The sequence below is a fragment of the Aspergillus tanneri genome (assembly GCF_003426965.1).
Source record: "Aspergillus tanneri strain NIH1004 chromosome Unknown AapTan_7_pilon_pilon_pilon, whole genome shotgun sequence".
Classification (NCBI taxonomy): domain Eukaryota; kingdom Fungi; phylum Ascomycota; class Eurotiomycetes; order Eurotiales; family Aspergillaceae; genus Aspergillus; species Aspergillus tanneri.
The window spans coordinates 4,126,786-4,149,824 of NW_022984634.1; the positions used below are offsets into that span (position 1 = coordinate 4,126,786).

Here is a 23,039-nt window from a genome sequence, read left to right on the forward strand (position 1 = left end):
AGGGACTGTATCACGATAACAAGAACAGATTGGTCCTCCGTTCTCCTGTCGCGTGGAAAGGAGGTGGATAGGCTCTTCTTAGGTTAGGCAGTAAGAAATATTGGCAGCGTTATTTTTTGTCTTGGGCCTTTTTCTGCCTTCTTTGTGCCTGAGAGAGTAGTGGTAGTACCTTAAGAGAAGCCCTGCAAGTAACGTCCCAGCTGGGACCTGGTTTTTGCTTTAGGCCTTTTTTTTTTCTTAAGAAAAAAATGAAAAGAAAAGAAAAAAGAACCCGCTCTTGATGCAACTTGAAGCTGGTCAACCCTTCGAATACATCGACCCAAGTACTCTGTATAATAGACGTAAGATAAAACTTGTCACTTCTCCCTTTGCGATCCCCGGTTCTCTTCTCTTTGCTTCTTGCTTTCTCTTTCTTTGTCTGCTTGTTTTCCAATATACCCCTTTTGTTCGTCTTCTTTGATCCTCTATCCACCTGATCTGGCTCTTTTTCTTCCGTTCGCAGGATAGCTGAGATAGCTGCCCTGTGGAACTTCGTTTTTTCTTCTTCTGTTTCTTCACCTAAGTTCTGCCTTAAAAGATGAAAAGAAGAGGTTCTCATACAAAGAACCACTCTAAGTGACAGTTATGCAGCATAGTCATTCGCTTTACGAGGATGTCGGAAGGGAAGGGGGGGGGGGAGGGCGTAGTTGGAGGGTGGTGAGACTGAAAAGCTCGGTTGGGCGGCTGCTCTGCTGGTGCCTCAGTTAGGGGCAGGGCACGTGAGCTCTGCTTTGTCTGTTTTGCACCACAAAGGGGGCGGGATTATGTCAGCCATCAATCGGGAAGCTTCTCAGGATGCCAGGTGGAGAGTAGATAGTTACAGCCTGGATCGTCTTGACACAGCCCTACCTGCGCATATTGTATTCCGCCGTAACCCCTTTCTAATGAATCCTTAACGTGTCTAGCTCATTTCAAAAAAAAAAACTGGTGTATCGAATTACATGTCATGAATCTGGCCCGAGTCAGGCCATCGTTGTGAATACTACTATACCGCTGCGCACGCTTAGACTGATCATGGGATCGCATCCAATGTCTCTACGGGACCGCCAGGTCGGTAGGTTCTCTATATATCATCCAAGTCCAGGAAGGCAGTCGCCGATGCTGACAGTTTTCTAGCCTCTATCCAAAAGATCCTCAATTTGAACCACGACCCGAAAACTGCAGAAGATGGCTCATCCCATGAGGTCTCCGCACAGGGCCTTGTCTCTCAATCGACACCGATATTGAATGAAGATGGCGATCCAATCTGGAAAGTGCTGGTCTTTGACAACATGGGGCGGGACGTTATCAGTAGCGTTCTCCGTGTCAATGATCTACGAGCGTGGGGTGTTACGATCCATCTGTACGGGCTGTTTCCATCCCAACATTCTGCAAACCGACTAACGAGCTTCTCTTCCCCAAAGAAACATCAATTCCACTCGATACCCCATTCCTGATGTCCCGGTCGTTTATCTCCTTGAACCTACTCCTGCAAATATTCAGGCGATTACGAAAGACTTGTCCCAAGGCCTCTACACCCCTGCTTATGTGAACTTCTTGTCCTCCGTACCCCGGCCGCTTCTCGAGGATTTCGCCTCCCAGATTGTGTCGACAGGTTCATCGGAGCATATCGCCCAGGTTTTTGACCAATATCTGAACTTCATTGTCGCTGAGCCCGACCTCTTTAGCCTCGGCCTTGGTAACGATGCCTACTGGAAAATCAATAGTGCGCAAACAAGTGACGAGGACCTCGATGCAATTGTGGATAAAATTGTGAGCGGGCTGTTTAGCGTGAGCGTTACTATGGGTATGTGACCGTTGCTCTTGCGAGGGCCCAGTTTTCTGACGTGCTGTGATCTGAACAGGCTCCATCCCAATCATACGCTGCCCCAAAGGCGGTGCTGCAGAACTAATAGCGACTAAACTTGACCGAAAACTCCGGGATCACATTCTAAACTCAAAAGACAATCTATTCTCTAATAGGAAATCCACTCCTGGAGTGCCTTCGTCGCGACCTGTTCTGATCATCGTCGACCGCAATGTGGATTTAGTTCCGATGCTGTCGCATTCATGGACGTACCAATCTTTGGTCCAAGATGTTCTTCAAATGCGTCTCAATCGAATCACGATAGAAACACCAGTGGATGAGTCGAACCCATCGAGAGGAGTCACAAAAAAAGCATATGACCTCAACAGCAATGACTTCTTCTGGAAGCGCAACGCCGGAGCTCCATTCCCCCAGGTGGCAGAAGACATCGATGCTGAACTCACTCGATACAAGGAGGATGCAAATGAAATCACCCGAAAGACGGGTGCCTCCTCAATCGAAGACCTTCAGAATGATACAAGCGCCTCTGCGCAGCACCTGAAGGCTGCCATCACCCTTCTCCCGGAGTTGCGGGAGCGTAAAGCCGTCTTAGATATGCACATGAATATCGCAACAGCTCTCCTGAAAGGCATCAAAGATCGCCAACTCGACAACTTCTTTGAGCTGGAGGAAAATATTACCAAGCAATCTAAGACTCAGATCATGGAGCTGATCAATGATTCTGCGAAAGGCAACGAGCCATTGGACAAGCTTCGGCTTTTCCTCATCTGGTTTCTGAGCACGGAGACCGAATTGTCTCGCACAGACATGAGTCAGTTCGAGGAAGCTCTCACGCGAGCGGGAGTCAATGACTTCAGCCCTTTAGCCTATGTCAAACAGGTCCGGGAAATTACCCGCATGACGATGATGACAACGGCCGCACCGCAGCAACAATCATCTGATATTTTCCGTGGCTTTTCGTCACTGTCGAACCGACTGACCGATCGCATCACGTCTGGTGCTTTGGGAGCTAATTTTGACTCACTTATATCTGGCGTCAAGAACTTCCTTCCTGTGAACAAGGACTTGACCCTAACCAAGATCACCGAGTCTATCATGGACCCAGCCTCAGCGTCTAGTTCCGCAATTGCCAAAACCGAAAACTACCTTTACTTCGACCCTCGTAGCGCTAATGCCCGCGGTGCCATGCCACCTGCGTCCTCAACCCGCAATGCGCAGACTTCCGGCGCCAGCGCAGGTCCAGGAACTGGAGCCACCTTCGGACAGCGTCGACAAGCGTTCAATGAGGCGATTGTATTTACTGTTGGCGGAGGTAGCATGGACGAATACGGCAACTTGCAGGACTGGGTGGCTCAGACAAGTGGACAACCGGGCTATGATGGCGCAGGAGTCGGCAACCGTCCAAGTGCTGGGTCTATGAGTGTCCCTAGACGCAGGGTTGTATATGGCAGTACGGACTTGATGAACGCAAATGAGTTCCTTGAAGAGTCATTGGCCAAACTGGGTCGAGAAAGTTGAATTTTCTATGGTAGTCGTGTTATAAAATAAATAGAATTTGTCTCCAGATTTATAATTAATGCATTCTCGAATCTAACGTGATTCTCTGGATTGTGCATGCGTAACGTGATTATCCAATAGTGATTTCCAATGTTCTACTTTCTACCATAGTTGTCGAACCTAATAATACCTACTAGTAGCATGGCCACATCTAGCACAACAATCTACGTAACATAGGACAGCGCAACCGCCAGGAGAGAATATCAGCATTCCATTAGAACGTAAATCCGATTCCAATTAGCTATGTCTAAGCCCGACTGTAGCTAGGATACATCACCATTCAAATGCTATAAACCGTGCTATGCAAACCAAATACAAAGGGAAATTAATGCGAAATGCTGTTCCAGGGAGTAAATGCAAAATGCAAGATCATCAAATCCTAAGTAGAGGCAGAAGGAGAAGGAAGTAACAAGCCGCCCTAAATGGCATTCACACACTGCAGTCCGCCTTGCCATACCAGCTGCCGTCCTTTCTTCCCTAGTGTACAGTACAGTACAAGTTGACCAGCTACAGGCTGCATTGCTGATCCTTCCGGTAACTTTGAACCGAAATATCGTGCTCGATGGAGATCCCATAGCCTTGTTCCGGATCCTGCACCGGCTGATGCTGCTGGATTTGCTTGGGGGACGTCTGGTCGGCATAGCAGAATGTAGTGCTTGGTTTTCCAGATGACGTTGTCAGCGACGATATCTGCTTTCTGTGGAAAGTGAGGCCATTCCAGATGTTGGGGCGATGGTTAGAATCAGACGTATTGGATTGGGAGAGGGTGGTGCTGGCCCAGATGGCAGAGAGAGGCAAGGACAGGGTGACAAGAGTCAATACGTTGGAGGATAGTTCGGGGACGACGACTGCATATTGAAGGATTGAGAAGAACGCTATAATACTATTAGCAAGTTCTTTTTTTTTTCCCCGGGTGGGGAGATATGGAGAGACATACCGGGAATCACCAACGTCTGACAACCCATGATGAAGATCACTTTCATCGGGCCAAAGTCTCTGGCTCCAAGTCTGCGGCGCAGGTGGATGGCGAAGCCCAGTTTGGTGACGAAGACAGCACAGAAGATACAGATGCTGATTGTAAGAGTGATATTGGAGGCGCTTTCCAGCCAGTTGATGGAAAATGGAACATTGGTATGCATGACGAGCTCTGCGTTTAGCACCATCAACGTCATCCGGAATCCCAATGCCAGGAGGGCAACGACGCCCAGAGCGACCAGCAGGGCGTGGCGGTAATGACGACGGAGATTCGCGCAAACGACTTGCACCTGGAGCAGCAATGACCCTTCGATGCAGAACAGCTGGAGGGCAGGGAAAATCACCCCCATGATGGAACCGACGTAAGCAGATTTTGGCACTCTAGAGAAGTCGCCTGCGAAGTACGGGTACACGCGCACGAAAGCCCCGGAGAAGTAAGCCACCTGGCAGATCATACGACCGATATTAAGCAGCAACGCGGCCGCATTAAGGGAGAAGACCACAGAGCCACGCTTCTCGGGTCTAGTGAGCAACAGAAGGATAATGAAAATAGCAATAGAAGCGCCGAGCTGAGCTCCATAGTTGATACAGCAGCGGATGCTGTATTGGAGTAGTCCGATATCTATGTCTTCAACAGAGACCACAAATGGAGTCCCGTCGCCATAGTGGAAAGTGAGGTTCTGCTTGAACGGGTCGAAAGGCGAGCTCATATTTGCCATTCTGGATCAAATGTGGAAGGGAGCGAGGGAGAAAAGACGTAGATTGATGAAGATACGTTGTGCAACGTTCGGAAATGTCGCGTGGCTAGGAGAGAAGTTCTAGACAAAACTGTTTGCTTTGGTCGGGATGGAGGGTCGCATATCGAAGAGAAGAGAGTTTATATAAGAGAGTTGAACAAGATGAAAGCGATTCGAGGTGAAGAGAATCCATGTGGGCGTCAACATTGACTGCCCATCTACCTCTGCATCCGGGCACGCAACACACGAAACAAACAATATACATGGCAAGCCCTGGGGCAGGTGTAACAATAGTAGTAACAAAGGGGGCTTGAGACAAAGTGATGATCGTGACTTTGTCTGGCTGGTCGACAATGGAATCTGAGACTGGATTGTGGCGATTGAGACCAACAATATGAAGCTGCTCGGCAAGAACAATATCAAGACGGGAGCCCCGGCAATGGCGCAAAGCTGAAGAAGTTAATTCCCACCACCGCTGGAAAATGACATCATGATTAATTAGACATGGTGAATCACTTCTGTATTTGTCCTTTGGGGTTTCTCGTATTGCCCCTAAGGTAAACTGAGGTGAATATTTAGAAGCGCAGACAAATCTGAAGCTACTGGCCTTCTCCTGTCTGCATCCGCCAGAGTACCACCAAGCCTACCATGGCTTGGGAATAAGTGGTCCTAGAGTCAACGTTGTAATACAGTTTTGGCTGGTTTGGCAATAGAACCTAGGACTGATGGTTTCAATTGCGAGAAAATCCAGGAGAAAGGGAATGGTACTCTTGTGGGCTTCTTGAGCTCGTCGCTATTTTCCACGAATGTTGACCGATCAGCATCTGGCAATCCAGGAGCATACCTATAATGATGTGGACGTATTGAAAAGCACCTCGTCTCCTCTGGAGGCATTCTAGAGAGCGCAGTACTCTTATACCATGTCAAGGCAGCTACCATATTGCTATCAGCACAATAAGATGAGCATCACACCAGGCCTCAGAGGTGCCACTAGGTATATCCCCTGCCTGGTTCCTATAATTGCAAACACAGAAGGTAGAGGCCGTAGTAGTAACTTCAACTACTATTCTCATGCACTTAACCCAATGTTCGAGCATACAATTAGAACAGCGCCAGGAGCTTCTACATGGTTCTTAAAAGAAAATCGTATCAATAAATTTCTATTCTTGCATAATAAGAGTCATATCTTAACAAAGACAACCCCGATTCCCCCTATCAACAGTTGGACAGACAGGCTGGGATGGAAGAAATACACAAAATCCCCATCATTTGTGGTCTATGGCGGCTGAGTCAGCCACCAGCGAAGAGAAAGTTAAACTCCAATTCTCCAGAATACCAACCATGTCAAGCTCATTAAAAGATTAAATGCTTTATAGCTCCACTGTAGACATCCTGTTCTGATTTCTATGAATTGAATCAACTCATCTTCCCGCATTCCTCCAGCCATCTGCCACTTCCAACCGAGAGACGAAGCCAAGACCACTGCGGGGGGGGAGCAATGACTTTGGTCCGTCATTAATTCGTCAACTTCAATCGACCATGCTCCCAGCCCTCGCATCAGCTCCGTCAACATGGCTGCGGTACCGCAGAGGACGCTCAACTGGCTCTACAGTGTGCTGATTAGGGTACCCTCCTCGACTTCCCCCTGTATTCGAGATTCAGTCGGGACTGATTCAGCTCGCACCAGGACCACTACGACTCGAGGCAAACTTACCAAGACCCCAACCGGACCTACTACGATGTTGCCAACGTGTTAGCCCAGTATCCATCCATATCTCCGCGAACAGAAGTCTACAGTGAGTCTTTTCGGGAATGGAGTGGAAAAGAGTGTTGACGCTAATTACATGTGTCAATGACCTCCAGCCTACGAAACCGGTTTGTCAGCCCTACTTCTGCAACTCTCAGGTACGCTGCCAGTCTCGTTTCGTGGCACGGTATACAAGTTCCCAGTAACATTATGGGTCCCCAATACCTACCCCCGTGAACCACCAATCGTCTATGTGACCCCGACGAAGGAAATGGCGGTCCGAGTCGGCCAGCATGTGACATTGGAAGGAAGAGTGTATCACCATTATCTAGCACACTGGGCAGGGGCATGGGAGGTAAGCTAGGGCCTTTGAAATTGTTGTATCCGATGCAAGGTTACTAACACACTGTTCAGAGATCGACTCTAGTCGACCTCCTATCAATACTCCGTGAGGTATTCGCTAAGGAGCCGCCAGTCCAATACAAACAGCCCCAACCAGTACCGCAGTATCCTCAGCAGCCAGTACAAGTGCAAGCGCCACCACCTCTCCCTCCCCTTCCACCAGAGCTTGAATCCTCAGCAAATACTCTGGCGACGGCCCAAAACATCCCTTCTCCTCAACCCGCACCGCAGACGCCACCTCAGCCTCCCCCCAAACCTGGGCTAACTCCAGCTACGGAGCTCCAGCGAAACACACGATCACAGCAAAATAACACTCCGTCGACTCTTCCCCCACTACCACCCAAAGAGCAAGATCCTCGACGGATATCCACCCAACCCCATGCGGGAATCAGCAGTGCCAGGGTTCATCATGCGCAACATATCCCTGAGGGGGGCGGTGTTCCTAAAGGGCCAGTGAGTCCATATCGTCATAACCAACTACCGGCGCACCCTATACCACAGCCGATGACAGCATATCCGCAAGGACCAGCTACTTCGTCAGTTGGCAATGGCATTCCAGCTCAACCTCCGCCTCATAGCCTACCTCCCAGGCCCCAACACCACCACCAACCATCCTATGTCCCAGTTCACCATCCTGCATACGAGCAAGCAAGCGCGCAGTACCAGCGCGCAGCGGCACAGCCAACTGCTCGTCCCTCTCCTCGCACGTTTCAGCATCCCATCCCCACTACGCAGCCAGCAGCGCAACCAAAACCAGAAGCCCAAGACCTCCTCACTTCCCCATTCGAGCTAGAACTCCCTTCGATTGTCCCCACGGGTCCGGCACCCCCGATACCCCCCAACCCCGAGAAGGACGCTCTCCTACAAGCCGTGTCCAAAACGCTAGCAGAAACTCTGCATTCCAACGTCGCGCAATCCGAAACGGCCGCTCAGTCCCTCCATTCACAATCACAGTCCCTACATGCAGCTATCGCCACCCTGCAAGGCGAGATCGCCTCGCTGAATGGTTTGAATGCAACCCTCCAATCCAACACCTCTATCCTGCAGCAATCCCTTCATCGCGCCGACGGCGTCATCGCAGACGCCCAGACCCGCATCTCGTCTGCCGCGCAGTCATCCAGTAGAGACCCCGTTCCTTCCGGTCTCCCTCCCATCGACGACGTCCTTGTCGCCCCGACCGTCGTCGGCAAACAGCTCTACGACCTCGTTGCCGAGGAACGCGGCATCCAGCAGGCCATTTATGCCCTGCAGGCCGCCCTAGTAAAAGGAGTCATCAGCGTCGAGACCTGGTCACGACACACACGCGGTCTATCACGCGAAGCTTTCCTCAAACGAGCTCTCATTCGAAAGATCGGCAAGGGTATGGGTCTAGAAGATCATTCATAGATCATAAGCCATTCGTTTGCACCCTCCGGCCCACAAGGTCCCTCCCTCCGTCTCTTGTCAGTCGAGCCCGGTCTAAACGTTGCCCCGGAAATTGTGAGACTCCAGAAAATTTAATATACTTGTATATATCTACGTGTGATGGCACCCTGGATCTAGATGCATGTACCTACATACCCGTGCATGTAGATCAATTGTTTGGATTCGGTCGGGCTGGATAATATGCAGACCTTTTTTTTTTCCCCGAAATATAATCCGACAATTTAAATTTGAAAAACGTATGTATATACTATTTACTATTTGTTCTAAATAAAATTTCTTAAAATCCCTTTGTTAGGGGCAAAAGACCCCCTAATACCTTCTAGTATGTAGCTAATATACGTACCACCGAAAGGCACAAGAGCTGGGTATCTTGCCCGATATAAAACTTTACCAAATAATATTCTAAACAGTATTTTATTATTTTTCAGAGTGGAAACGTTATACAATATAACAGTACTTATATAGAATTGCTTATTTACAGTCCATAGCTGTAGATTCTAGAGCAAAGAGCACTATCACGGGTTATGTGTCTTCTCAATATCCCCGTATACTTAGAATAATTAGATTGAATTAAACCACCGGTACAGCGTCATTCAGCGGTCACATAAAATAGAGTCTTTATATAGCGAGCACAATTTGAATGACGCAAATCTTCTCAGATCCAAAAGAGATTTATATAGGATCGAAAGAGTATGCCTGTTCATAGATACAAAGAAAGAAGAGCATAGCTTCTAGAATGGGTTAAACCGACTACCGAGCTTCCGTTTGCGCCAAACTATCAATGGTCAAGGACATGTGTTGTGGGAATAAAGAAAGAACAAACAAATAAAATCAACATGCCCCTTATTTCACCTCATTTGCATCCGAGAATGGGCTCTCGCCGCGTGGGGGAGGACCTCTACTGTTTCTGTTTGATCTGGTTCCATTGTTGGCCTCCAAGTGAGACGATGGCCGTGCCTTGGTCTCTGTTGTGGATGGATCCGTAAACGGGCCTTGATCAATGGCCGGGGAATCCTCGATTACGGTGGGTGTTTGGGGTTGTGATTCGGTGTGAGCGGTCTCGGTACGCTTGGTGTTGTTGGCCGCTGGCTGAGAATTCTCATCTTCGTCTTCTGATGAGCTCGCATCGAAACCAGAAGTAGACTGTTCAGGTCCTGGCTTGGAAGGCAAGGATTGTGGAGTAGAGATAGATGTGTTGGGTTCTGATTGTTCGGATATTGCCTGAACAGTTGGAGGCGTATTGTTAATATTCTTCTTTGAAGAACCCTTCACCATGACTGGTTTGGCAGTAACAGTCCGCGCTACTATTGAACTGTTGCTATTTGGTTCGGCGGCCCCAGCCTTCGCGAGTTGTGCCTGAGTAATGGCGGGCACGGCAGGAGCATCTGACGCCGTACTCGCTTGTTGCGGGCTGTTTGGTCCGTTATGAATACTGACCACGGCAGCCCGGGTACGCATCGCCTGCTGTGCTGGCAAGGGGCTGACAATTGCGTTGTTGCGATATATTGTGGTGGCCACACTGCTGCGCAGACTCGGCGCAATGCTTCGGCGCTCATTTGTCATATCGGACCACGAAGAATCGCGCAAATCACCGGGCATGAAGAAATGTTGATCAGGAGTAGCACCAGGAAGTGGGGGAACCGGCGGCACAAGTGGAGTTTCGGGTGGTGATCGATTGGTAACACCGGGGATGTAGGCGATTTGAATGACGTTCGATGCGCGAGTAAGGGCGGTAGAAGCGATAGAATGCGTCGATTTTCTTGACTGTAGAGCAGGTGTGGGTGCGGGTGACTTTTCTCCTTCGACTGCGGTTTGTTGGGCTTGTTGGGCATATTCCTCGCGCTTCTTGCGAATAAAAAACCACCACACTAGGAATGTGACGATTGCGACGAAAGCAACACCACCGATAACACCGCCCGCAATAGCGCCCGCGTTGTTCCCTCCCCCTGACGAGCCGTTCTGTGAATCTGAACCACTGGATGAGGTGGGGATACATTTCATAGTTGCACATTGGTCACAAGACTGGCTAATCATAGTACACGTGTAGCCAGATTCGCAGGTAGGGCATTCTGGTGCTGATGACGAGCATTTCACACACCGTTTAAATAGAGAACGTGAGGCAAGGGCTTGAATCAGATTTTGTTAGTATGGCTCAAAAAAGACAGGAATAATCGGCATACCGTTTGGGGAAAAGGATAGTTCGGTAGATTCAAGAGCCATGATGAGTGATATAGGATGAAAAATAGTCAGATAGTTGAGGGTGAAGTCAAGGTTGTCGCAATAGCAGGAAATATTGCAGTCTAGGAAAAGAGTGGCCAGCCGATCAACGGTGTAAAGAGCGTGAAGAGAATATTTGAACGAGAGTAGATGCTCAAGTAGGCGTCGAGTCGTGAGCGTTATCGCTGGTTCATACAGAATGAATGGAATAGAAAGGGGCTATATGGAAACGAGTGGACCAAGATGTTGGTGAGCACGTAGGCAAAATTAGAACGAAAAGGTCATAATCCTCCAACTAGTAGGATCTTGAAATCGGTTGTCACTCTTTGCAATCCTTCCACTCGAGCGTTCTGGCGAGTCACCGCGACGGTCAAGTCAAAACCGGTACATTGATAGGCTGCTTCACGGAGTCGGTCGGCAAGTTGACGTTGGAATACGCGCGTTGCGGCTGCCAGGCACCACGGCAGTGACGAAGAGGCTCAGGGGAAGTCCAGGAGGTCAAATGTCCCTGGAGTAAAAAGTATCCCGACGGAGGGGAAATGGGAGAGAAAAGAAATAAGAGAAGGAACAACAACGTAGCAACGAAGGAGAAATGAAGAGACAAAGACGATAAGAAGGATGGGACGGGAAGGAGAGGAGAGAACGGGTGGTGGTGGTGGGTAAGGGTGGAGAGAGAATGAGAGTCCGAAGTTTTACTTTCGCCTTTTAGCCACGTCTTACGCCCACTCCGCCAGGCCGTATCTCCACGGATGCAAGGCGGAGGAGAAGATACAGGGGAAGTGTCACAAAACTGGAGTTTGTATGGAGTAGAAGGGCGTATGCTCTATATGAATAAGGACAATGTCTGCTACGATATCCAGATCAGCATTCCCAAAAACACTATCGGATTGCTGAAGAAAAACAGTCGTCCGAGGTTTATCCACATTGCAGTTGACTCTCTCCCATGGTAAACAATCACCCTTTTTTGGCACTTCCCAAATACCACCTTGGTAGTCCATATACTAGAAATAGCATGGATTCCCGTGGTACAGGAATGCTAGATCAAAGTACTATTTATTCTCCATTGTTATCCATAGTCCATACACAGAATAGTACGTACATTGTACACCATCGGAGGATAAGGCATCTAGATCATGGAGTTGCCCCTGACATGCCTAAGGGCTCCATGATTATTATTATCCTTACTGCCTACAGTATGTCTCAACGAAGGACCAGTACTAGGTAGTAGGTGTGTGCGTGCGCCAGAGACCAGAGTGTGTGTTTGAATTGCCCCTGGTCTGGACCAGCCCACGTTCCCTATTCCAGGAGATTACATCGGCCACCCTGGGCCAATCAGATCACCAGCCACACCCACCTTCAGGCGCGGCCGAGATGGAGCCCCTCAGGAACACATCTGACAGACAAGATCATGGTCCCTCTGTCGCACCCCCATTATCGGGTATTGGTTCAACGGTTGACCATAAGCACCATGGAGTACGCCATCGACTTAAGAACTTGTGCAACACAACAGCAATAGCTATTGTCCATATAAGCGCTTCCCATGCCCTACCTAAATAGTAGGCAGGAATAGAGCAAAGATAATCCCGCTCCAATTTAGATACGGAGTAGCTACCGGGCAAGCCACGCGTCCATCATCTACCGTGGCCCCCGTTTTTATGGTCAACGCTGCTCAACTCACGGCCTAAGTCCATACTATGATTCACATTAGTGAGTACATGCGTAGATTCTAGGTATAACAGCCTTTCCGAGATTATGACCTCCATAGAGCACAGAGCACACATCAAGGTTTGTCCTTATTTACCAATATTTAGCATATCCAGATAAAGTGAATTCAAATAGCTGCAGCTCTTGGGTCGGTACAATATTTGTGATGAGCTCCAGTCCTATGATTATCCCATGGTTCAGAAGAGCAATCATGTTTCAGAAGATTAACCAGTCGAGGCTTCCCGCCCCGCAGCTATCACACCCTATGCACGACCACTGACTACTAAGCCAAGTTTGATGATGATTAATTCAAGCCATTACCACCACCGAACAATGATCCACCTTCACAACTTCATTATAATACAATATATCTGTAAAGTCCTGGTTCATAGTAGCATTAGGCTGAGTTGGAGTTCCTCGACGGACTAATAAATGGGGATATCTTCCTTGAGTTTTTATATATTGATTTGCTAGATATGTATTTTCGATATGTCCTTATAGATTAATATATCAATGGACCGTGGAGACTGGTTGCTCTATTTATATACATTTTCTCTACATACCATTTTATTTCTACTCACACCTATTTAATGGAGATATACATGCATAAATGGATGTAGTTTCTGACACTATAACCAATATAATATCCCTCTACGGATACGTACCGAAACCATGTAGTGCTAGCGGGTGATGAATCTTTTTCACTGTTGGAGTTGCGGTAACCATTTGCATGCTTCATTCTAGTTGTTAAGAGCAATTACTGCTCGATACTTCTATAGCCGTAAGACTTCTAATCTCCTTGACCAATTTCTTATGTACTCTGTTGCTGTAACCTGCAACTGGCCACGTCAAAAGCAAATGCATGGAACAAGCATTATGCATAGCTAAAGCACTCCGATGGTGCAGGCTCCATTTCTTTCTTTATAGTAGCCTTACTCTGGTACACCTTGAAGTACTAGCACCTTACGCAGCAACGAACTTGTCTACCTATAATGTGTATCTTCCCTGTGCTATTTTTATATTGTACGGAAATTAGGTGTCGTACTACTTTATATATTATTTTAGGGAGATACGCAACCAGGGTTAAGCTTTGCTGACATACCTGGAGGCACTGCAATTCGGAGAATTATTCCTGTCAGGTACGAATGAAGTTGATGATATCCAAATAGTGCAGTGGATGAAGACGCATATTCGGACCACTGGAAGTACTTACGCAAATCGCCACGTCTCATGTCTCTCTCCTGTCTCGCTACATCAGCAAATGATTGAACGAAGGCAAAAAAAAAAAAAAAAAAAAAAAAAAAAAAAGATAAGGCTGATAAACAGAAACCAAAGAAGCGGGGAGATTGACAGCGTCTATTAGATTTCCACAAGACAAGGATTGCATTCTTCGTGGCGTGGAATCTGGTTGCCGTTGAGAACTCGGAAGATCAACAGATGATCACAAATAGAATCTAGTAATTCTTCCATAATATGTCGACGAAGATGATCTCATTCAATCCATATTTATTCTACTTTTGCAAAACAAGTTCACACCTTATTCATGATCCTGCGCAAGTTCAACCTTCACTATTCATTTACTATTCCAGGAGTGCTACAGTGGTCGTGGTGCACGACTTTTGTCTTGGACAGTGTTGTCAGAAAAATTCTACCAATAGCAGTTGGAAAAGACTGAAAAACCCGACGTACTCACTAACTAGCCTTGGTGGCAGTGATGATCAACAACCTCCTTCCTGGACTATCTGGCTTAGCTCCTTCGCTCCGCAGTCCACACCGAACCATGAGCAATAGCAATTTGGGACTGGGGAAAGACTTCGAAATTAAGCCCATGAAGAGGCTGGTGGAAATTGACTCCCCCCAAGATCCAACAATTAGAAAGGCATCTCATTAGGACTTGGGGCTCAGTAATTGGCAGCCGCATTTGAAACGGCGGACTGGTCTGTGAGCATGACACCAACTAATCAGCCTACCCCCATCCTTTAACTGGACCTTCTGGCTCTGAGTCTCTTGGAGTTTGGCAGACTTTGCCTCGGACTTCTGATTACTAGCGCCAATGGTGGCGTTCGATTGACCAACGGCCTTTAAACACGGTTTGTTAGGTGGGAATTCTATTCCCCACAAGGCTATATTTGGCTAGTGGAGTGTAACCTCTTCGAGGTATCGGGCGGCCCCCGCCCCCTGAAATTTTCGTGTACGTATTGTGGCTGTTTTATTTGATACTGATACAGATACCGTACAGTATATTTCGTACCCAGTTCCTAAGATAGGTGGATAGGTAGATTGCAGAGTGCGAGGGGACATCTATCGATCTATGCCTTATTTTTCCAGATGCATAGTAATACAGCCGAAACAACTCTATAGTAATTAGTCGCAGCTGCTGCATGCTGATTGGTTATATTAGATTATAAACCGCCATTTGGACCGGGTTGAAAAACTGGCATTTATGCTGGCGAGGGATAGTATGGAATGCTGGCATATAAGAAACTGGCACGAGGCATTCAGCTTACCATCATCAGCCAATAGAAACACTCATTAAGCCTCAAAGAACATTGGAAGGAATGAAATGGGGGCAGGGGTGTTGTTCCCTTGCTGATACCTCCATGGTTGAAAAGACCATCCTCCCTGCCTACCATACATGACTGGACTGTTGATTGTCTCAGGCGATATTCGCATGCAGTCAAAGGAAACTCTACACAGTAGTCTAACTCGAGGTAGCAGGGTCCATGCTCATCCAATGCAGGTAGGACAAACAGCCGTGTACTGTAATCTTAATACATGTTTCTCGGCATATTGTGGTCAGTAGGCCCAAGATCCGTAGCCTCTACGTGTATGAACTTTATAAACCAAGATAAATAACCATAATATACTTACTTGCTACTGAAGGTACTGTGCTCTGTTGAGTATATTCGGGGAGAATAGGTATCCATTATGAAACTCTGTATATTACCTTTGTATTGGTTTTACTAAGTAAATACAGAGCCGGTGTTTGGTTGCAATTGTAGGTAGCAGATACTATGGAGAGAGGTAAGTTACTGCATTGGGGAGGTCTCGGCAAATAATGGCATTCCATGAGCGTGGATGTGTCCAGAAAGTCGTCCTCAATATCCCTGTCAGATGCTAATTTCCATCACACCTTCAAGATAAATGAATATATTAGAATAAACAGGTCCTGTACCTAAACATTTTGTACTTTTAACAAACGGCTAAAACCAATACCGAGATTACAAGCCCGGTGCTTCTTTAGCAACATCCGATCCCATCTCTCTGGTAAGGAATCCAGTACCCACCCCAACTTGGCTCACTATCCCGGCGCCGTCTTTCAAGCCGAAAACGCGCCAGGGTCAGTCCTATGGAGTAGCTCAAAAACTAACGGGCTGAATGAGAGGCTGGCTTTCGTTTACAAGATTTTATTTTTATTTTTTTTGGCCTTTCACTGCTGTTGAGACGTTGTACCCTTTTTTTTTATTTTATTCAGTATTACGGGGGTTTTTTTTTATTGCCCTTGTTTCTCCCCTTTCTCCTGCCCCTCCCAGCTTCAGTCCTGGAAATCTTTCGATTTCTCTGTTGTCCTATACAGAGTATCGCTTCTCCGGGTGTTACTGTCTTTTGTAGCCAGATTTACCTTGTTGTCGTTCTCTCACTTTACTGTCTTGTGTTTGCGGGCTTCCTTTGTAGCCCTGGTGGCTTCTTCCACGTTCCTGCTGTGCCCGCGCAATCTTCGCCAACTTCACCGTCTCGGTTTCCAATAGTCCCTGTTCCTTTGATTTGGGGTCCTTTTTCCTTCCTTCGCCGCTTCTCTACTTTCTCTTTTCTTACTCAACCTGTTCAACTTGTGTCGGTCTCGTTCATTGTTGACAGGTTCTGTCCTACCCGATCTGGATACTCCTTACCACCTTCTCCGATACCCCTTTCCGTTTTGCCTTGCATTGCGATCTCGTTTTTTTTTTTCTCGTTTTTTTTTTTTTTTTTTTTTTTTTTTTCCTTTCACCGTGCGAAACCACCTCGTCTGTTAGCATACCCTTTTGAATATGGCCTACCAAGGCGCTGGCGGTCATTCGCCAAATTATGACGATAATAACGGACATCGACTTCAAGACGTTCCTCATGGTGCTTCGGTAAGTTGGGTTCCATGTTGATAAGCGTGAAATTATCTTTTCCTTACTTTCCTTTTTGTTTTTGTTTTTATACCCCCTCTTTGCACAGGAGCTAATGCATTGACGCATTTTAGTATGAAAACCATGAAGAAGAAGCCTCTAGAGGATTATTATCGAACCAGCAGGGTCCCTTCGCCGGCCCTTTTGACGACCCTCACCAGCGGGGCCTGTCGCCTGGACCCCGTCCCACCTCTGGCTACAGCTTGACCGAAACCTATGCTCCCGAATCAGGTTATCATGATCCGTACAACACCACTGGCTCCGTTTATTCCGGCACTTCTTCAGAGAATCCAGCGACTGCCTTTGGTGTTCCCGGCCGTGTAGCTTCTCCCTACGCTCGGAGCGAGACCTCTTCTACAGAAGCATGGCGACAGCGACAGGCTCCTGGTGGTGGCGGTGGCGGAGGCAACTTGCGACGTTATGCCACTAGGAAGGTCAAGCTTGTTCAAGGTTCCGTCCTGAGTGTGGACTATCCTGTTCCTAGTGCGATTCAAAACGCTATTCAAGCCAAGTATCGGAATGATCTTGAAGGCGGAAGCGAAGAGTTTACACACATGCGATGTGAGTGGCGCCGCTAGAGTGGCTTCATTATCCGGGGGGGAAAGCTAATGTGAATTCTCCTACGACTAGACACTGCTGCGACATGTGACCCAAATGAGTTCACCCTTCATAATGGTTACAATCTTCGACCTGCCATGTATAACCGGCATACCGAGCTGCTCATTGCAATTACCTACTATAACGAAGACAAGACGCTTACAGCACGTACATTGCATGGCGTGATGCAGAATATCCGTGACATTGTAAACCTTAAAAAGTCAGAGTTCTGGAACAAGGGTGGTCCTGCTTGGCAGAAGATTGTCGTTGCCTTGGTGTTTGATGGTATCGATCCGTGCGATAAGGATACCTTGGATGTCTTGGCTACTATCGGTATCTACCAGGATGGTGTTATGAAGCGTGATGTTGACGGCAAAGAAACTGTGGCCCATATTGTATGAATGTTTTTGGCCACGATTCTTTGAATGAGCTAACCGCAAGCAGTTTGAATATACGACGCAATTGTCCGTCACCCCTAACCAACAACTCATCAGGCCCGCCGACGATGGGCCAAGCACCCTTCCACCAGTTCAGATGATGTTTTGTCTGAAGCAGAAAAATAGCAAGAAGATCAACTCTCACAGATGGCTCTTCAATGCATTTGGTCGCATTCTGAACCCCGAGGTGTGTATTCTTCTTGATGCTGGTACAAAGCCTGGCCACAAGTCATTGCTGGCTTTGTGGGAAGCCTTCTATAACGATAAGGACCTTGGAGGTGCTTGTGGTGAAATTCACGCTATGTTGGGTAAAGGTTGGAAGAACCTGATCAACCCCCTGGTCGCCGCACAGAACTTCGAATACAAGATCAGTAATATCCTTGACAAGCCGCTTGAGAGTTCATTTGGATATGTCAGTGTGTTGCCTGGCGCCTTCTCTGCTTACCGCTTCCGCGCTATCATGGGTCGCCCGTTGGAACAATATTTCCATGGTGATCACACACTTTCGAAACAGTTGGGTAAGAAGGGTATTGAAGGCATGAATATCTTCAAAAAGAACATGTTCTTGGCCGAAGATCGAATTCTCTGTTTCGAACTGGTTGCCAAGGCTGGCTCTAAATGGCATTTGTCCTACGTGAAGGCCTCCAAGGGTGAAACCGATGTGCCTGAAGGTGCAGCTGAATTCATTTCCCAGCGTCGTCGTTGGCTGAACGGTTCGTTCGCGGCTGGTATTTACTCGCTTATGCATTTCGGAAGAATGTACAAGAGTGGACACAATTTGATACGAATGTTCTTTTTGCACATTCAGATGCTGTACAATGTGTTCAATACCATCCTTACATGGTTCTCTTTGGGTAAGTGTATTCGTGCCTTCCGACTCGCTCTTAGCCTTCCCCTCTAGACCTTCGAAATATCTTTTCTGACATTGTCTTCGTAGCGTCGTATTGGCTCACAACTTCCGTTATCATGGATTTGGTTGGGACTCCCAGCAAGAATAACGATAACACCAGTTTCCCCTTTGGCAACACTGCTACCCCGGTTGTGAATACGATTGTGAAATATGTTTATCTGGGATTCCTGTTGCTACAGTTCATTCTTGCTCTGGGTAACCGTCCTAAGGGTTCAAAGTACTCGTACCTCGCGTCATTTGTGGTGTTTGGTATCATCCAAATTTACATTGTTGTTGATGCACTGTATTTGGTCGTCCGTGCTTTCAGTGGAAACGCTCCCATGGATTTCGATACCGATCATGGCATTGGACCGTTCCTCAGTTCATTCTTCGGATCAACAGGCGCTGGTATTATCATTATCGCGCTTGCTGCCACTTTTGGTCTCTACTTTGTTGCGTCGTTCATGTACCTGGACCCATGGCACATGTTCACCTCATTCCCTGCATACATGGCCGTGCAATCTTCCTACATCAACATTCTCAATGTTTATGCTTTTAGCAACTGGCATGATGTGTCCTGGGGTACCAAGGGTTCCGACAAGGCTGATGCCCTGCCGTCGGCGAAGACCACAAAAGAGGGAGATAAAGAGGCGGTGATCGAAGAAATTGACAAACCGCAGGCTGATATCGATAGCCAGTTTGAAGCTACTGTGAAGCGTGCTTTGACTCCCTACGTTGCTCCTGTTGAGAAGGAGGAGAAGTCTTTGGATGATTCGTACAAGAGTTTCCGAACACGACTTGTGACCCTCTGGATTTTCAGCAATGCGTTTATGTCGGTTTGCATCACCAGTGACGGCGTTGATAAGTTTGGTTTCACGGTAGGTGCTCCCTTCCATCTTCGCTTATGAACATTTCCGGGAACATGGACTGACGATTCTCTCTCCAGAATTCGGCAACCGATCGGACCTCACGATTTTTCCAGGCTTTGCTGTGGGCTAATGCTATTGTGGCCTTATTCCGTTTCATTGGGGCCTGCTGGTTCCTGGGTAAGACAGGTATAATGTGCTGCTTCGCCCGGCGGTAGAGAGACCCCGTAATGAACAAAGGGTGCCTTTTAAGTCGGAGTTATTATAGGCACATTTCTGCAATTTTGTATTCTACATACGATGCCTGTTCTTTGTTATTTTTTACCATTCTTTCCCTCTCATTTTTCTTTTTTTCTTTCTCTTTTTCTTTCGACATTGCTTTTTTCTCTTTTTTTACACTGTTGTTCATTTGCTTACACTGTCATGGTTGGATTTATGCGGTTGACAAGCCGCAGGTGCTTTGATGTTTCGTAGAGTCTTAGCGGTTAGAATAACTAGGATGCATTCATGGCGCAACTGGGCCGTGAAATGAAGAATTTCTTGGTCAACTAGTTTTCATTCCTAATCTGTGATGGTAGAGTTTGGAGAGATGCTGAGTCCATCGGAATTGCCGCCTTGGGAGGCGGTGATGCGCATGGTAAGGCGACTGCTGCTACTTGCGCGATCTACCGATCAGGTGTTCATTTCGTACTCGATAGGCACTCGACTGAAGTTACTCTCGAACCTCGACCGTTTTGTCTTTGTCTTTTTCATTCATCGTTTTTATTGCATTCTAGCCAATACGTGTGTCTTGCGAGGCTACCTTTACTTGCCGGTAAAGCGGATAAAACGGTTCACTGCTCAGCAGACCCCGCAGGGACATTCTTATTGCGTCTTTCCACGTTAATTGTCTGGCCATAAGAACCACCTTCTCGGCCAGTCTGCTCCTGTTAGACCTCTTCCTTACTTGTCAGAGAACATATCAGCAGATAGTATCCCACATCTCGTCCTAAAAGTTGCCAAAGGGGTCTTGTGGCGTGTTTCATCCAAGATGTTGAAGATATGGTCTATGGTACGCAGGCATTCGATTCTCCTCCATTGGTCGAAGTGGCCTAGATCCTAACAGACGTTGTAATACCATAGAAACAACAGCAGCAGCAAGCTGAAAATGCAGAAGGGGCAGCTGGGAAAAAGAAAAAGAAGGTCACTGCGGCTCAGCTCCGCGTGCAGAGGGGTATGCTTTTACGACGCCCGATATATCTTCTCACCCGAGTAATCGTAATCTCTTCGGATGAATCAACTAACACGCTGTTGCTTAGATCTCCAGGAACTGACCCTCGGGAGTACAATGAAAATGACTTTCCCTAACCCCGACGATATTCTTAACTTCACCCTTTCTATCGAACCCGACGAGGGCATGTACAAGGGTGGTGCATTCCATTTCAACTTCAACGTGAATCAGAACTTCCCGCACGATCCGCCGAAAGTTAAATGTACGCAGAAGATTTATCATCCTAATATCGACCTGGAAGGGAATGTGTGCTTGAATATCCTTCGCGAAGACTGGAAGCCTGTGCTCAATTTGAATGCGGTAATTGTGGGCATGCAGGTGTGTATTAGACCCTCTCCCAGTTGAGTCTATGGAGATAGATTATGTTGCGTGGTAAATGCTGATGTTGATGGGGCTATTCTAGTTCCTTTTCCTTGAACCCAATGCCTCCGATCCACTGAACAAGGAAGCCGCCGATGATCTACGTCAACACCGGGATGCTTTCAAGCGAAATGTGCGCACGTCAATGGGGGGAGGCGCCGTCCGGGGAGTTCAGTATGAACGTGTCATGAAATGAATATCGCATACAGACAAAATTATATGGAGGCCTTGGGCACGTCAATGACCGGAATTCAAAAAACAGTGTGGTCATGGTTCAGATCCCTGTACCTGTGATATATGGGACGGTTGGCACTTGGCAATGTGAAGAGAAGGAGACTTATTCTATTATGAGGTCTTCCCCTGCATTTATAAATATGAATTAATTAGCGACTGGATAGATTACTTGTTCACGAAAGTAATGAATACATGCTATGGAGTTGAAGCTTTGCTTTTATTCTACCTATGTATTTCTCTTGTACTCTATAGATACTTCTGATACTCGTAAGGCTGACTAGCGCATCTTGAGTTTATTCTACAGATGTAGAGCAGATCTGGTAGCCAACAAATAACACGGAATGGCCTATATCAGATAAATACCCCTTTACTATGACCGTATCTACTTGGGCTCACACCTCGGAAGACTCAAGATATAGCAACAACAACCACACCGTTTGAGTTACAAGCGTATATATACAACCAGCATAAACAACTCAACAACTAAGATAATAATCAAACACTGTATCTTTTCTGGTATTTCTCCCATGGCATGCAATTAAACCTCCGATACACAACCTAGGACCAACGCGAAAGATAGGTACAATCTCAAGTACTTAGCTTCTGGACTTCATACCGCCGACACTTGACAAGAATTCTTCAACAGAATAGACCGACATATCCGGACTCGGCGTGTAGATTAGTCAGGGTATCGTGGAACCCCAATGAATTGTGCGTCGTTTGTAGATGGAGGGAATCTATGCCTGCTGGGCAGCGCGCTCCTGCTCCAGACGAGTGTAGTAGTTGTCACGGGCGCGGACGCGGGGCAGGTGGTAGCCTGGTATAGTTAGGAGAAGATCCAAAGTAGAATGTCGTTGGGACAGAGGAAATGAGGTCGGCAGGGGAAAATGGAAATAGACGTTTACGTACCGTACCACCAGAGGTAGCCGAAAGTGGTACCGAAGCCTAAATACAAACACGGCTCTGTCAGCCTCTTGATATAGTGAAAAGTTGAGAAAGTGTCATTGCTGATTCTCAGCTGGAGCGATTGGTTCACTATGCTGATATCGTTTCCCAATACCGGGGTTCCGGAGAAATTCTTGCTCTGTCCAGATTTCGGATGTGATCCCGAGATGGTCATGGGTAGGGACTCACCGAAGGCTGTGCTCAGGTCAAGGACCAGGCTGCGGCGGAGCATCTGGATAGACGAAAATGTTAGCGTAGGCGTCATTGAGTGTGAGTGAGGAATTATTGCTTGGATTCAAGCTGATGTCACAAGTGGGATTATCTGAGGTGGGATAAAAACGTACGCCGGTGATGGGGGCGATAGCGGCCATTGTGATGGACTGAATACAGAGTTTGACTCAAGAGACAGACTCGAAGCGATTGTAGCAGATAACGACCTGCTTTGGGTGGTGGAGGGGAGGTGGGGAGAGGAGAAGAAGTAAGTGACGACGATGTTAGTGAAAGTCGAGGTGAAGCTTTCGTTCCGGCACGTAAGCGACCGCTGTGAGTGGCCTGACTGGTTGGAAACGGCGGAAGGGATTTGGCTCGGGATGGACAGACGACCACGAGACTATGTGAATGCTTTTCGCTTTACATGGGATTACAGTCTACAGTATGCTGCTTCTTTGGATTCCATA

General features: G+C 47.4%; 7 protein-coding genes across 7 annotated transcripts; 4 read left to right on the forward strand and 3 right to left on the reverse strand.

Moving 5' to 3' along the window:
• Positions 1–1,053: 1,053 nt before the first annotated feature.
• sly1 (syntaxin-binding protein) lies at positions 1,054–3,364 on the forward strand (the record flags this gene model as incomplete). The annotated part of the gene is made up of 4 exons (XM_033572584.1): positions 1,054–1,093; positions 1,156–1,381; positions 1,443–1,825; positions 1,884–3,364. 4 exons carry the CDS (start codon positions 1,054–1,056, stop codon positions 3,362–3,364), a joined length of 2,130 nt encoding a protein of 709 aa, XP_033425899.1.
• Positions 3,365–3,910: 546 nt separating this feature from the next.
• On the reverse strand, positions 3,911–5,097 carry preB (alpha-factor pheromone receptor STE2; the record flags this gene model as incomplete). The annotated part of the gene is made up of 2 exons (XM_033572585.1): positions 3,911–4,278; positions 4,341–5,097. The coding sequence occupies 2 exons, from the start codon at positions 5,095–5,097 to the stop codon at positions 3,911–3,913; spliced, it is 1,125 nt and encodes a 374-aa protein (XP_033425900.1).
• Positions 5,098–6,686: 1,589 nt separating this feature from the next.
• On the forward strand, positions 6,687–8,650 carry ATNIH1004_007973 (putative endosomal sorting complex protein TSG101; the record flags this gene model as incomplete). Its single annotated transcript, XM_033572586.1, has 4 exons — positions 6,687–6,740; positions 6,803–6,911; positions 6,979–7,217; positions 7,277–8,650. The coding sequence occupies 4 exons, from the start codon at positions 6,687–6,689 to the stop codon at positions 8,648–8,650; spliced, it is 1,776 nt and encodes a 591-aa protein (XP_033425901.1).
• Positions 8,651–9,532: 882 nt separating this feature from the next.
• ATNIH1004_007974 (uncharacterized protein) lies at positions 9,533–10,909 on the reverse strand (the record flags this gene model as incomplete). Its single annotated transcript, XM_033572587.1, has 2 exons — positions 9,533–10,815; positions 10,870–10,909. 2 exons carry the CDS (start codon positions 10,907–10,909, stop codon positions 9,533–9,535), a joined length of 1,323 nt encoding a protein of 440 aa, XP_033425902.1.
• A 5,729-nt stretch (positions 10,910–16,638) lies between these two features.
• chsG (chitin synthase class III) lies at positions 16,639–19,771 on the forward strand (the record flags this gene model as incomplete). Its single annotated transcript, XM_033572588.1, has 6 exons — positions 16,639–16,725; positions 16,839–17,325; positions 17,395–17,756; positions 17,806–18,652; positions 18,736–19,565; positions 19,634–19,771. 6 exons carry the CDS (start codon positions 16,639–16,641, stop codon positions 19,769–19,771), a joined length of 2,751 nt encoding a protein of 916 aa, XP_033425903.1.
• Positions 19,772–20,583: 812 nt separating this feature from the next.
• On the forward strand, positions 20,584–21,379 carry UBC12 (NEDD8-conjugating protein UBC12; the record flags this gene model as incomplete). Its single annotated transcript, XM_033572589.1, has 4 exons — positions 20,584–20,604; positions 20,676–20,766; positions 20,852–21,141; positions 21,227–21,379. The coding sequence occupies 4 exons, from the start codon at positions 20,584–20,586 to the stop codon at positions 21,377–21,379; spliced, it is 555 nt and encodes a 184-aa protein (XP_033425904.1).
• A 775-nt stretch (positions 21,380–22,154) lies between these two features.
• ATNIH1004_007977 (cytochrome c oxidase subunit VIIa) lies at positions 22,155–22,733 on the reverse strand (the record flags this gene model as incomplete). The annotated part of the gene is made up of 3 exons (XM_033572590.1): positions 22,155–22,234; positions 22,327–22,594; positions 22,707–22,733. The coding sequence occupies 3 exons, from the start codon at positions 22,731–22,733 to the stop codon at positions 22,155–22,157; spliced, it is 375 nt and encodes a 124-aa protein (XP_033425905.1).
• Between the last annotated feature and the right edge of the window lie 306 nt (positions 22,734–23,039).